Below are 13,726 nucleotides of genomic sequence, written 5' to 3' on the forward strand. Positions count from 1 at the left end.
CCCACCCCAAACCCAAGTCGAGTCCAGACACAACAGACGCCGACATAGACGCAGCATCTACCTTCGTAGCGGTAGTAACAAGTTACCCACCCGCGTCCGCGTCCGCGCCTCATCCTTCCAGCTCCACCCGCTAACCTACTCAAACCGAGTATCCAGCTTGTGCTACGCCACACAGCACGCGGTTTAAACGCAGGGCAAGCGCACGCCCACTCGCTTAATTCCCAGCCGGCTACATGACGCCGATTACACAAAACAACTGCGCCACTTTGTTGCATTGGTGGGTGATGTTCTGTTGTACGAAGGGGAGATACGGCGTAGTAATCTTGGACGTGAGGGATCTAGATTTGGGGATTTGGGATTTAGGATTTGGGCTACATCAGATTTAGGACTATAGGATTTAGACTAGAATAGATTTGGTATGCTGTTCGTTAGGATTTTGTAGGTTCGAGGTAGGTAGGTAGGTAGGTAGGTAAGTAATGGAGATGGATGGTAACAATCACGGCGCATGGAGAAGGGGCATCGGCGTGCGTTGTTGAGGAGGAAGGGGGGTTGTGAATTGGGGATGAGGCGGTGAGGTAGGTGCGGTATGAAAGACCGAGAAACGATTCATCCATTTATCCAGACAGAGAGAGACCGAAGACAGACATATTGAGGAGGCAGGGTCGGAAGGAGGGTAAAAAGAAAATGGGCAAGGTAGAAAAGAGGCAATAAAAGGCGAATCAAAACTTCCAAGAGAATTGAATTTCCATTCGTCTATAGATCTACCACACCACGTCTCCATTTTTTCGCACATGGGAACCTATCGGACAAAGGCGCACGTCATTTGCAGTTCCATACCCAGCGATCTGGGTAACCCGATGCATGCTTACTAAATGCCATTTCCTGCCCACCCCCCAAACGCCAGAAAAGCCATACAGGAGAAAACAACCACTATCATGACCACTACCACCACCGATCGCAATATACCCCATCACATCCGTTCGAAGGACCAGCAGATGACCACAGCTGCTTACACAGCACACCCTCTACGACCTCTTCTTTGCATTAACATTCTTCCCCGCACCCACCTTGACCCTGCCCCCCGCACGCCCACGATCCCCCGTCAGTATCCCCGGTAGATAATTCTCATCCATAAGGTCCCTCGCTTTACTTCTCTTCTCCACCTCGACCCTCTTCGTATACTCCTTCTGGTCCTCTGTGAGAATTAAATCCCGTCCCCAACCACCCTTACCCCCACCCTGGCCCGCGGTCCACTTGGTGTTCGCGGTGCCTGCAATGGGCTTGGGGATACTGTACTTGTCGCCGCGTTTGTTGAACTGGTAGTTCTTCGCGAGGTGGATTCTAAACTCGCCTTTTGCGTTTGTGGAACACGATACGCGCTGCAGGGTGGCTTGGCCGCAGCGCGGGCAGAATTGTCGTGTCATTTCTTTTGTGATGAGGAAGCAGGCGTGGCAGCGGAGGACTTTTGTGTTTACGGTTTTTATGCGTGACATGTTTGTGGAGAGGAGGTTGAGGTTCATTTGTAGGAGCACATTTTGCATGGCGAAGTCGGTTGTCATGGTTGCTACGTCGAGTTGCGGGTTGGAGGCTGTGGAGATATGGGGTTGGATGGCGCCGTCTTTGGCTTGGTGGGAGCTTAGGTTCTCGGGCGTGATCCAGTCGGAGTCGGAGTCGGAGTCGTCGGTTGTGGGAGGGGTGGGTTGTTGTGCTGTGTGTTGAGAGACGGATAGATCGGCCATGTCTTGCTCGAGGGTTGCTTCATCTGCGATGTTGCCCTGTGACTGCTCTTGCTGCTCGGGTTCGACTGAAAGCTCCGCACTCTGCTCGATGTGAATCTTTGCACTGGGTACCTCGACGGATGCCGACTGATCAATCAGGCTCTGTTCGCCGGCTTGTTCCTGTAGCTGTTCTTGCACTTGCTCTTGAACTTGCTCTTCTACCATCTCCTGAGCTTGCTCCACCACCTGGCTTTCGAGCTGCTCCTGGCCCTTGTTTTCAAGCTGTTCGTGAATCTGATCTTGTATTTGCTCATGAATCTGATCTTGAACCTGCGCTACGACCTGCTCCTGGATTTGATCCTGTACTTGCTCTTGCGTGACTGCAACGCCGCCCTCCTCTTCGCCGCCCTCCTCTTCGTCGACCACAGCCGGACTGGGTTCGTCATCCTGTTGCTGACTCGCGATTGGTTCACTCTCCACTTCTGTGGTTGGTTCAAAGTTGAATTTGGTGGATTTTGGCACTGTAACCCTCTTGGCCACTTTCTTACCGGTAGGCTGCTCCCAACCATCGTCCTCGGCGTCGGGGTCAACTGACTCAGCCATCTCAGGCGCCTCTGAACTGGCCTCTCCTGTTACCTCTTCAGCGGCGTCATCATGAGACTTGTTTGCCTTGGCCGCCCTTCGCCGACTTCTGCGCTTGTTGTTGGCTTCCGTTTTTGACTTGCGCCCTACAGCCGCAGTTTGTTCAGCTGGTACAACCGGCTCACTCTTACTGGACACAGCCTCTTTCTCCTTCTCAGCCTCCATCACACCCTCGTTAGCAACCTCCTCCGGCCTCCTCTTCACTTCTCCCTTCGGCACAAGCCGAAGTCCGTAGTCCCCTCCATTCCTCTCACAATGCACCTCATAAGCCAGCGCCAAGATGCCCAAATCCTGTCGACTAAGCACTGCATGGTCGCCCGTCTTCTTGCTAAATGCGATAACTGCATCGTAGCTCGCCGGACTCGGATTCCGAATTTTCAGAAAAGGCACAAGAGTCGTCTGCACACGTGATCGTGTCGCTTCATCGCGGATTTCAGAAAGTATGGCTGGCGTGGTGTAGAGTTCCTCGGCGGTGTTGATGAGTGTGGATATAGCGACCGTGTTCTTGATCAGTGGTCCCGTGTCAAGAATTAGTGAATGGATCGGCTTTTGCTGTGCAGGAGATGGGTCTGCCATGTTGGGTGGTTGGATTTTGGGTTGTAGTCGTGCGTTTTGTAATTTGGAGTGTTTTTCTCTGGCAGATCTCTGCGAAGTATTTGCGATATTTGGACGATCAAATTTTGTGACGAGTCGCAGTTCTGGCGTCGTGGGAAGATTTCGTCGCCGTGTGGCGGTGGGGTGGGGTGAAAAAGCTGACGAATTTTGATTGGTTGGACTAGGCTACCATGTTCTTCACTCGTGATGTTAGCAGCACTAAGGCATGATCAAAGAGTCTAAACGTGAAAATGAGAACTGATCGTTGCCAGTGATGTTTTTTGACATGATAGAATCTAGATAATCATGTCTACATAATAGCTGTTCTACCAAAACGCCGCCCAATGCTGAAGTTGCGAGTGGTATAATGCGATTCACCCGCCGGTGGTATACAATAGTCATACAACCCCTAAAATAGAGTCCTCTTGCTGTTGTGTAGAAGTCCTGATAACGTTCAAAATACAGCTCATTCCCCTATCCTTCAAGCAATAGGTCTACTCTTCTCATCCTCAGGCATCCGCATATACGCATCAATCGCGGCACTGAAGACGGCAAAACCTGCACATCCCACAGCCACAGCCTGAGGCCCAGCGTTCCTGGCCAAGATGCCTCCGGTCAAGCAACCTCCCGCCACACCGTTGTATAAGTCGTTCTTCGCTCGTAGGCCTTCGATGGCGCACTCAGTGCCAGAGAAGATGGCTCCGACTTTGGCAAAGTTGCGACCGGAGGATATCGAGGATCGGTACATGTCTCGAAGACCGGCGCGTAGTTGTTGGCGGAGGGGAAGGTCTGTCAAGGGCACTGTCCCTGCTGGAGACATAGCAGCGGTTGCGCTTGTGGATGCAGGCATTGAGGTGAGGGTCGCGGCAGAGGCGGAGTTTAAGTTGCTGGTAGCAAGAGTTGAAGGCTTAACGCCTGCTGTTGCAGAAGCGCCAGATGCTGCGGTTGTAGGTTTGGTGGCTGTGGCTGGTGTGTTGACGTTGAGCGGTTGAGACATTGGCGTATCGTATCGCATCTACATACATTAGTCTTCGTTTCTCATCTCTCACCATCTGAGACTTGAATTCATGTAGACATACCGAGGCCATGAATAGACCAAACATGGCACCAAGACCACCACCCATGACGCCTGCCATTACTGTCTTGCCGAGACATGACTCCATACCCATTTGCATCTAGACAAATGTCAGCCATATTCGTACTTCATATTGCCCAATTTCTCCCAACTTCATCTTCAAGCACTGCGCGCGCCGGGGCCTCCACGGACTTGATCTAATATCTAGCGAAAATGACGGATTACACGTACCGCCTTCACCATCTGCTTTTCCTGCTCCGACATGCCCGCGTTGGGGTCCAGAGCCGATGGCAATGCGCCGGGACCTCCTGGAAACGCCATATCTACAAAAGATGATAGTGTATAGGAGGAAGTGTGGGGTACGAGAGGCTGTTGCGATTGCGATGCGCCGCCGCCGCCTGGAACTTTTGCGGAGTTCAGAGCGGAGGACGGAAAATACCGGGTCTTGGCACCGTCCCAACGGCGATCAGACCAAGGCACGGACGTAAGACGAGGACATTACGACACTAATTTCTCGATTATTATGAATAATGATCAAGTCTATCGTTATGCTACGGAAAATTGGTATAAGGCCGAAGCTAGGCTCAAGACCCGCCTATGTACAATTACGCCAACGCCATGCTTCCAAACTTTTACTTCGACAATCCACCACTACAAGATATCTCCAAGGCTGAATTAGACATTGCCGTAAAAATGGCGTGGCTTCATAATGCTGATAATGCTGAATATGGCGAAACAAATGCCGTATAAATCGTGAATTAGTTCATGTAATCGCCGTGCGAGTAGTCCTGGCCCCTTGACTCTGGAGGCGGCGTCAGTTGCTTCTCCCATTCCCTCATTAGGTGTGATGCAGTACGCTTGAGATTGCTGGGCGACACCTTGGTCATATCAGGCCACGGGATTGAGCTGCGCTTTACTTCGCGAGGCGTGATATCGTCTTGGTTGATCGAGGTGAGCGACGATGCCTTGGAATCGTGGCGCCGAGAGTGATATCTGGTGCTGATGCTGGTTCGTGAGCTGGCTGGGCCTGAAACTGGCGAGGTTGGCGCATCCGAATCGTCTGAACTGTCCTTGGAGTCGGCCAAGTCTAGCAATAGGGATTCATTGGCGTTGTCGCGGGACTCACTGGGGGTGTCCCAGTTATCCCACTCTTCTTCCGAGGCCATTTTGCGAATTTGTTTTTGCGGGGTACTAGTGTTTTTGAGAGCGTGCGTCTTTTTGTTGACCGCATTGGTCTTGGGCTCGCTCAACCCCATCTCCTTCCAAAAGTCATCGCCAACAGAGCCCAGCGGTTGCGTCTTCTTGGAGCTAGCGGACCGAGTAAGGGGTGGGCGGACATCAGATGTCTTGCGGTTGTGCTTGGACAAGCCCTTGGCGCTTGGCCCACCGGCAATACCATCGGCATGGTTAACGGCTTCATCACCAACCGTAGCCTGCCGAATATCTTCGATGAATGTGAACAGACCCTTCTTGAAGTCGGTCGCCATCTGTGTGCCGGCGCGAATGAGCTGTTCACGCTGTATGGTTGGCATACCACCCATCTCATAGCGATCATGGTCACCAGCAGTCACCACTTGACGTGTGATGTCTGCCGAAGTAGACCGTGCACTGAGTTGGGGTCGTGAACTAGGCGACTGCTGATCCTGTAGGTCGAGAGGCTGGAGTAACGCAGGTGAGTCGGTACGGTCGGGCGAGAGTAGCGACAATGTACGTAGATGCCTGGAACCACTAAACACTTTGCGCTGTGTCGTCCTCGTATGGCTGAGTAGACTCTTTCTGCGCTCCATCTCTTTCTGCATCCACAGGTTGGAGCCATCGTCGTCGTATTGGGTTGGAGGGGAGTTGGCCAGTGCTGTGTTCAAGGGTTCAAGTGCAGTAACTTTGCGCACGTCAGTGCGTCGCTTCATGGCCTCATGGCGAGTCCACTGCGACTTGAGCAAGTTCAGGTCGGCTTCGGCCTTGGTGAGCTCTTCCCTCAACTCCAGCACATAGCGTTCCTGGGCAGCAAGGACGGCGAGAATGTTGGTCTCGGAAGCAGGCTCGACGGGGTCCGGGGAACGGACCGTGGTTGCGCCATTGTACCATGATTGCGGGCGCGACCGGGTCGACGAGGTTGGTGATGTACTCCTGGTAGCAGGCTGGATTGGAAATTGGAGTGACAAGCGTTTGCCTTGCCTGACGACGTCAACCGTCCTGGAACGCGAGTGCGACGGCATTGCCGGTGATGGTGAGGGTGAAGGAAGAACGTTTGAAATGGAGGCGTCAGATGTTTTTGTCTGGGATGACGGGTCCACCCCTTTGTCATGCAGGGTTGGTGTCTGTGCTCCGTCCATGGAGTCTACGTGTCCCAAATCTAAGATTGAATCTGAATTGCTCATGTCGTGGCCCTTCTTCAGTGTACAGAGGATGGTGGAAAGGCAAACGCGACGAGCGAGTCGGTGAAGAATAAGCGAGGCGGCGGCTGGGGAGCTGCCGTAGACTTCGAGGTAAAGGGCTAGAAGGGCTGTAGGGAGGCCGACCAATCGGAGGAGCCGCGAGCCTCTGAACCGCGAGAACCACGACTTTAGGATAGTTTGGGCAGCGCAAGAAACCATACCAAGGTCATTGAGGAGGGCATTTCTAGGAGTTGAAGGTGCCTGTGGCCGCCTCACACTCGCACAGCGGTAAACGTCGTCTTTGTGCTGCCGTCGCTCACGCGGTATAGAGCTCGAGCCACAAACAAGCCATTTCAGGAACAAAGTCCTGGCACGAATGCCATGGGGTTGCTTGCGCGGCTAGTGTGATTGCGGCGGGGGGGGGGGGGATAGCAGCCATGGTGGGGATCTGACCGGACAAGCTGGCGGCTGACAGATGTTTCTTTTGCCCCTCAACGCTCGACGCTTTAAAAGCCCGCCTCTCGCGGTCCCGTGGGGCCATTGACAGCTGACAGTCACTACACGTCCAAACCACAGGTCACGTCGTGCCCTGCTTTTGGCACGACATTGCGATGCTGCTGGGTGCGGAAATGAAGGGTCGGACACGTAATTAGACACTTCAGGAGACGACCCATGTAGCCATGAGCTAGCTGGGGCCCTCTCGCAGAATATCAAAGTCGGCTACAAGTCCGATGCCAGTAACGGTCGAGAACGTGCTTGGGGACAATATTTCTGTTTTGTGCGTTGTCGTTGTCGCTCTCTTTGAGTTTGGTTGCTATGTGAGCGTGTGAAACCAGCCTCGTCATCGTGATTGTGATGCGCCACGTGATTGGAAACCTGGAAACCCTTCTCGATCTCTGAAACATGGCCTCGTGTCGCTCACCGCGACATTTCCGTCCGATGCCATCGCCAAGGACAATGATAGAGTGCCATTCTTTGGCTACTGGGGCGACGGCGTTTTCAATTGCATGGGATGGGCGGCGTGTTTGGCTCAGCAACTGCAGCTGCAACGTCATGCACGCGAACAAAAGCAACCTCAAGCAACCTTGAAGCGTCGGCAGAGGCCGGGCAGGTGACATGAACTGCACGTTGAGCTGGCAATTCTACGAGCCGTTCCTGCAACCTTCCGTCATGTGTGTGTGTGTGGAGTCTCGATGCAGGGCAACGCTGAGAGCTGGCATCAGGTATCAACATCCAAACCGTCTCTGTCTAGAATTAGCAACAGTGACTCGGGATAAAGTATTCGTCGTCTCTGAATGGTGAGCTTTGTTTTTCTTTTCATTGAGCACTGATCTCCTCCGACGTCATGCTAATCTCCCCAGATCATCCAGGCGGGGATGGTCGTGTGTTGATAGGCGAGGCCGTTGCCGGGGCAATTGTCGTCCACGGACCCTGCGCGGGCTTTTGATATACACTACCCGACGGCGCATGTAGCTGCTCCACCAGACGGTATAACCTATTTCTATCCTCACAATCAGTATCGCATTACAGCACCCGCGTCCGTCTTCACCTTGCATCTGAGCATTGCCCGGAAATTCTGAGCCACCACATTTCCGCTCAGCAATATCGACATCGCCAAACATGGCGGAGGGCTATCAGGTCATGGAAGAGCTGGGCAGTAAGTCGCACAACATTGGAGATGACGACAATCGCTGACATGGTACAGGCGGGAGCTTTGGAAAGGTGTTCAAGGCTATTGACCGCAACACGGGCGAGACGGTCGCTATCAAGCACGTACGGTAATTTCTGTCCCAGGGCGCATCAACAATACTAACCCTCGCAGATCGACCTCGAAGACAGCAGCGAAGAACTGGCTGACATCCAAGCCGAGATTTCTCTTTTGAGCACCTGCCACAGCCCGTACATCACCGAATACAAGACAAGCTTTGTCAAGGGCGTCAAATTATGGATCGTCATGGAGTATCTCGGCGGAGGATCAGCCGCAGACTTGGTATGCCTCCACAGCCACAATCAACGAGAAATTGGCTAACTGATTGTAGTTACAACCCGGTACTTTCAGTGAAGCGCACATCGCAATTACATGTCGCGAGCTCCTCCTGGGACTCGACTACCTTCACTCGACGGGCAAGATCCATCGAGACATCAAAGCCGCCAATGTACTCCTCACTGATCAGGGCAAGGTCAAACTTGCCGACTTTGGTGTCGCTGCGCAACTTACCAACATGAAGTCCCAACGTATGACATTTGTCGGCACACCTTTCTGGATGGCCCCCGAGGTGATCCAAGAAGCTGGTTACGACTTTAGGGCCGATATCTGGTCTCTTGGAATTACTGCCATGGAGCTGGCCGAGGGCGCACCACCACACGCTGGATCACACCCCATGAAAGTGCTCTTTACCATCCCAAAGAACCCGGCCCCCAGGCTAGAGGGTGATCAGTGGAGCAAGGACTTCAAAGACTTCATCGCTCAGTGTCTGATCAAGGATCCCGACCGACGAGCGACCGCAAAGGAGCTGCTGAAGCATCGATTCATCCAGCGCGCAGGCAAGGTTGAGGCTCTGCGTGAACTGGTTGAGCGCAAGCAGATGTACGACGCTCAGAAGGAGCAACAGGCAGCATCACATCCTAAATACTACGAGGAGACCATGTTAGTATATACCCAGAATTTCCGTAAGAAAACACTAACATCTCTAGGCGCGACTTCTCGCCAAAAGCTGAAGAAGACGATTGGGACTTTGATACCGTCAAGTGCGGTACAGTTGCAGCACGACAAACCATGAAGCAACGCAAGTCATCTCGGCTGCCCTCTCTAGACAACGACGAGATTCATAGCATGATGGAGCACGTCGACCTAAACTCCTCCCCATTAAGCGACATTACCGATTCACAGTCAGTACGTCGTCGGACTTCTCGAAGAGTGTCACAGGCCACGGCTTTGCGACACACATCTGGCAACACACCGACTGCCCGTCGCGTTAGCAACGTCAACAACAAATCACCCCTGGGTGTCGACATGACTTTCGGCAACTCGCCATCGACTGTACGACACTTCAAACGTGTTCCGTCGTGTGAGCGTCGCCCAGCGCTGCGCTCGAATCCCCCGAGCCACTCCCAAAACAACCTTTCCTTCCAACCGAACCCACAGGCGCGCACCTTCCGACCGTCTCCACCAAGCTCCGACCACTCGTTTGATGAGAACAATGAGAATGAGCCGCCTATGCCCGACAATACTCACATGCCCATCACCAAGGATGCGCTATATGGTCGTCGCGCCTACAGCAAGGTTCTAGACTCTGTCTTCCAAGAAGCGGTCGCAGACAACGCATCCACTTACCAGCGAGAGGCTATCGGTCGCGTTGCCCAAGCATGGCAGCACCTTGACGAGATCGATCCACAGGGCGAGTTCCTCCTTCTAAAGGCCATGGTAGATCGCCTCAAGAACGACACAAAGCTTGCCTCAGCCCTGGGTATCGAAGTCTCACCTGTACAATCACCCTTCAAGCACCACACAAAGACCAGCGATATCAGCTTAGGCGGCACCACCGTCCACGGCTCAGGCACCACGCGCGTCCGATCCAATACCACGACATCGCCAACATCAGGGGGTAAGGTCTCACCCAGCCACAAGCATGCTCAAGTATCTACGCCAGTCCAAACTCCAGTCCGCACATCTGTGGCTTCAGAATCACCTCTGAAAGCATCCAAGCTCGTCATGGCCAAGAACAACCCACATCTCAAGTCGCACTCCCGCCGCCAGAGCGCCCTTGTCGTCGGCGAACACGGCTTCGGCACCGACGCACACGCCGGCTTCGACGAGAAGAAGTTCCCCGGCTACGTCGAACCCGGCATGGAGCAACAAGGTCTTCTTGCCGATATCCTCTACGGACAATGGACACAGGGCCTGCGCAGTCGATGGCCTCTTACATGATACCCCTCCTTCTTTCTCATGTTTCTCTCAAACACAGGCGTCGAGCGTCGATATCGGACGGCGTATGCATGAAGCGGTTCTGCTGCTTCCTTGCAACATGTATATTTCCCGGTGTGTTTTGTCATATGTCTCTCTCTTTTCCTAAACGGAGGTGGTGGCGGCGGGCGCAATCAGGCTTTTTCTTCCTTTCTTTTACGACCGGATGAACTGGATACTTACGATTGCGATGATGCGTGCTCATGTTAATGAGTAGTTCTACACGGTCTTATCAGCGATGGGACATGGGTTAATTTGCGGCATCGAGGCGTTTTTTCGTTAGGCTTGGATACTTTTCATCTTAGATGTTGATGAAAGAAACGAGTCATGGAGCGATCAAGGGCGTGTATGCGTTTGGGTTTATAGGATATCTGGGGCGTGTGTGTATAGATAAATTTGAGATGTGGGGATAATCAACGATACTGGTATTCATTGGAGACTGGATCAAGCGCTTTTTTTTTCCTCTTCTTTTTCTTAACTCTGCTGTGTGATGTGTGAAGTGCAATGCCTCAACGCTCTAATCGGAGTTATGCGTTAAACCTGTGGTGTTTGGCTCATAATACTTACCCCTGCCTTGGTCTATCCAACCATCCATCTTACTACCCTTCCCCACATTCCCCTGCACACCCCTCATCCCGCCACCGCGGACCCGAGGCTGTAACCTATGTTAGCTCCCAACATTTCGCTGATTTACCTCAACAATGTCCTGGTTCAACACATTCAACACTATCCCCGGTATGTTGGTTGTACAGTAAGTAGTAACGGCATTAGGTCCCATTAGATTGATCGACAGCTGCCATCCTCCTTTCTCACGTGCAGTAGGTAGGTAGTAGTTAGCAGTAGACGAACACCCGCGGCAATGAACAAACAAAAAATCCCCAACGTCACCGCTCGCTCATACAAGGCAATATCCCGTCCACGGCGTTAGTCCCGCCGTGCCGTTCACCGCCATGCTCCGGGGACGGGGGTGTAAAGCCTCGTGTGCGTGTGCGTATTCCCGGGTGTCATTGGCTGGACTGGTGACTGATCGACTTTCCCACGCGGAGTTTATTTGTTTGTTTTTCTTCGGTCAAGCTGATATGCGGGTTAGTTTTAGTTTTCTTGGTGGATATAAATTGGGGGCGTTCTTCGCTGTGGGGGGTTTGAAGGCATTGGCAAAGGCTTGGTGAAAGCTTAGCTGTTCTTGTGTGTGTTGTCGAGTTTTATGTTGTTGAGGGATTGAGTTGCAATCATGAAGATGAAGATGTTTGTTGAGAAGACTACCGTTGCGGTGCGAGGAGCGGCGTTTGTTGCGCTTCTTGTTGGTGTTGGCGCGGCGCCTGGGATGACGACGATGACGGTGCCTGCGGCCACGGACGTGGGAGCGAATACCGCGGATGTGTATCCTCCTGCTAGTAGTAAGTTTCCAGCTTTTTCCCCATTGTTGGGAGTAAAAAGAAGGAAAGAAAGAAAAAACAAGCTGACGATGTTTGTGGTGTAGCTGCGGTAAACTCATCACTGTTTCCTCCAGAGTCTGTGGTTGGGTTCCCTGGACGTAAGTAAACACTTCAAACGTCAATTGAATGTAGTTTACTGATAACATGCGTTCCAGCGACACCCACGGGGGCCGAACCGTTTGCCATCCAAACCGCACCAGCGTATCCGTATAACGATGGTTCCGCGTCGTCATACCCGCTGATCCTACCCCAGCCACACGGCAGCGGTTCGCAATCTCCAAACTTGGACATTGCAAAATACTGGGGAAACCTAAGTCCATGGTACTCTGTCCGCAGCGCAGACTACGGACTCCCAGATGCTAGCCCTTTAATCCCAGATGGCTGCGAGATTACGCAGATGCACCTTTTGTATCGCCATGGTGCTAGGTATCCAACCAGTGACGCAGCGCCAGCGAAATTTGCACAAAAGATTGTTAATGCGACGAAAACTGATGGACTTGCATTTTCGGGGGAGTTGGAGTGGTTGGCGAATTGGAAGTATAAGCTTGGTGCCGAGTTACTCACGCCATCTGGACGCAGTGAGAACTTCATGTTGGGCGTGGAGTATAGGCAGTTGTATGGGCATTTGCTTAATAACTTTACTGAGAGTGGGAAGATTCCGGTTTTTAGGACAGAGAGTCAGGATCGTATGGTTCATACGGCGGAGAATTTTGCTGCTGGGTTTTTTGGGTATGGTGACACCTTTCTTTGCTCTCTGACTTTCATAATGTTCTCTTACTGTGATTATTCATATTGCTAACACATCTTACACAGTGTCCCAGAATACATGTCCCAAGTCAACATCGAGCTCCTCGTCGAAACCCTGGGTGTCAACAACTCAGGCGCCCCCTACGAAATTTGCAACAACTCCAACATCGCCTCCCGCGGCAGCATCGGCAGCAAAGTGGCCTCGGACTTCGCCCACTCTGCCTTCAACGCCACGCTTGCCCGTCTCCAATCGCAAGTCGAAGGCATAACCCTCACCTCCACCGACGCAATCGCCATGCTACAACTATGTTCGTACGAAACCCACGCCTTAGGCTATTCCCCCTTCTGCACCCTCTTCTCAGCACAAGACTTCATAAACTACGAATACTACTACGACCTCTCCTTCTACTACAACAACGGCTTCGGCAGCCCCGTGGCCGCGGCCCAAGGAAAAGGCTTCCTCGATGAATTCATCGCGCGCTTTACGCAGACGTATCCGCAAGCGAATTCGGCGCTGAACGAGACGTTTGATAATTCCAGCACGTATTTCCCGCTCGATCAGAGTATTTATGCCGATGCGACGCATGAGGTTGTTGTGCTGGATGTGCTGACGGCGTTTAATCTTACCGCGCTGTTTAAAGGTGGGCCGTTGAGTGGGAAAGGGAATGAGGGTAAAAGTGCGTTTGTGGCGAGTAAGGTTGTCCCTTTTGCGACGCATTTTACGACACAGGTGATGGAGTGTAGGGCTATGGTGCCGACGAAGCAGATTAGGTTTATTGTGTAAGTGGTTTCTGCATTACTATGGCTTTTCAATGGGAGTACTAACAAGGGCTGTAGGAACGATGCTGTGCTACCGATTGATGGATCATACCCTGGATGCCCTGATGATGCAAATGGGCTTTGCTCATTCGATAACGTGGTAGATATGCTGAAGAAGAGGAGTGCAGAGATTGATTTCGAGTATGATTGTTTTGCGAATTACACTGCTCAGGCTGGGGTGGATTATAATGGGAGGGCGCCGAGGTAGTGACGCTGTGTACGGAGATGAGGAAAAGATGGGGTAGCCGGTAATAGTAATAAATAATATGGTATTGGACTATGCAACCCCTACCTGGGTGACATACAATACTTGACATGCGAGTGTAAAAAGGCTACTCTATGCGACAGACACACCT

At 52.4% G+C, this 13,726-nt stretch overlaps 5 protein-coding genes across 5 annotated transcripts; 2 read left to right on the top strand and 3 right to left on the bottom strand.

The window, feature by feature from the left end:
• Nucleotides 1-1,025: 1,025 nt before the first annotated feature.
• On the bottom strand, nucleotides 1,026-2,936 carry PtrM4_132380 (nucleic acid-binding protein, consists a PIN domain and a Zn-ribbon module; the record flags this gene model as incomplete). The annotated part of the gene is made up of 1 exon (XM_001941242.1): nucleotides 1,026-2,936. The coding sequence occupies one exon, from the start codon at nucleotides 2,934-2,936 to the stop codon at nucleotides 1,026-1,028; it is 1,911 nt and encodes a 636-aa protein (XP_001941277.1).
• A 499-nt stretch (nucleotides 2,937-3,435) lies between these two features.
• Nucleotides 3,436-4,350, bottom strand: PtrM4_132390 (TIM22, Mitochondrial import inner membrane translocase, subunit TIM22; the record flags this gene model as incomplete). Its single annotated transcript, XM_001941243.2, has 3 exons — nucleotides 3,436-3,969; nucleotides 4,034-4,129; nucleotides 4,261-4,350. 3 exons carry the CDS (start codon nucleotides 4,348-4,350, stop codon nucleotides 3,436-3,438), a joined length of 720 nt encoding a protein of 239 aa, XP_001941278.1.
• Nucleotides 4,351-4,787: 437 nt separating this feature from the next.
• Nucleotides 4,788-6,623, bottom strand: PtrM4_132400 (DUF4048 multi-domain protein; the record flags this gene model as incomplete). The annotated part of the gene is made up of 1 exon (XM_066109075.1): nucleotides 4,788-6,623. One exon carries the CDS (start codon nucleotides 6,621-6,623, stop codon nucleotides 4,788-4,790), a length of 1,836 nt encoding a protein of 611 aa, XP_065961067.1.
• A 1,401-nt stretch (nucleotides 6,624-8,024) lies between these two features.
• Nucleotides 8,025-10,332, top strand: PtrM4_132410 (SPS1, Serine-threonine protein kinase; the record flags this gene model as incomplete). Its single annotated transcript, XM_066109076.1, has 5 exons — nucleotides 8,025-8,061; nucleotides 8,110-8,177; nucleotides 8,227-8,394; nucleotides 8,444-9,051; nucleotides 9,099-10,332. The coding sequence occupies 5 exons, from the start codon at nucleotides 8,025-8,027 to the stop codon at nucleotides 10,330-10,332; spliced, it is 2,115 nt and encodes a 704-aa protein (XP_065961068.1).
• A 1,267-nt stretch (nucleotides 10,333-11,599) lies between these two features.
• PtrM4_132420 (His-Phos-2 domain containing protein) lies at nucleotides 11,600-13,578 on the top strand (the record flags this gene model as incomplete). The annotated part of the gene is made up of 6 exons (XM_066109077.1): nucleotides 11,600-11,765; nucleotides 11,849-11,902; nucleotides 11,960-12,533; nucleotides 12,618-12,863; nucleotides 12,981-13,331; nucleotides 13,389-13,578. 6 exons carry the CDS (start codon nucleotides 11,600-11,602, stop codon nucleotides 13,576-13,578), a joined length of 1,581 nt encoding a protein of 526 aa, XP_065961069.1.
• Nucleotides 13,579-13,726: the final 148 nt, after the last annotated feature.

This window comes from Pyrenophora tritici-repentis, chromosome 7 (assembly GCF_003171515.1).
Source record: "Pyrenophora tritici-repentis strain M4 chromosome 7, whole genome shotgun sequence".
Lineage (NCBI taxonomy): Eukaryota > Fungi > Ascomycota > Dothideomycetes > Pleosporales > Pleosporaceae > Pyrenophora > Pyrenophora tritici-repentis.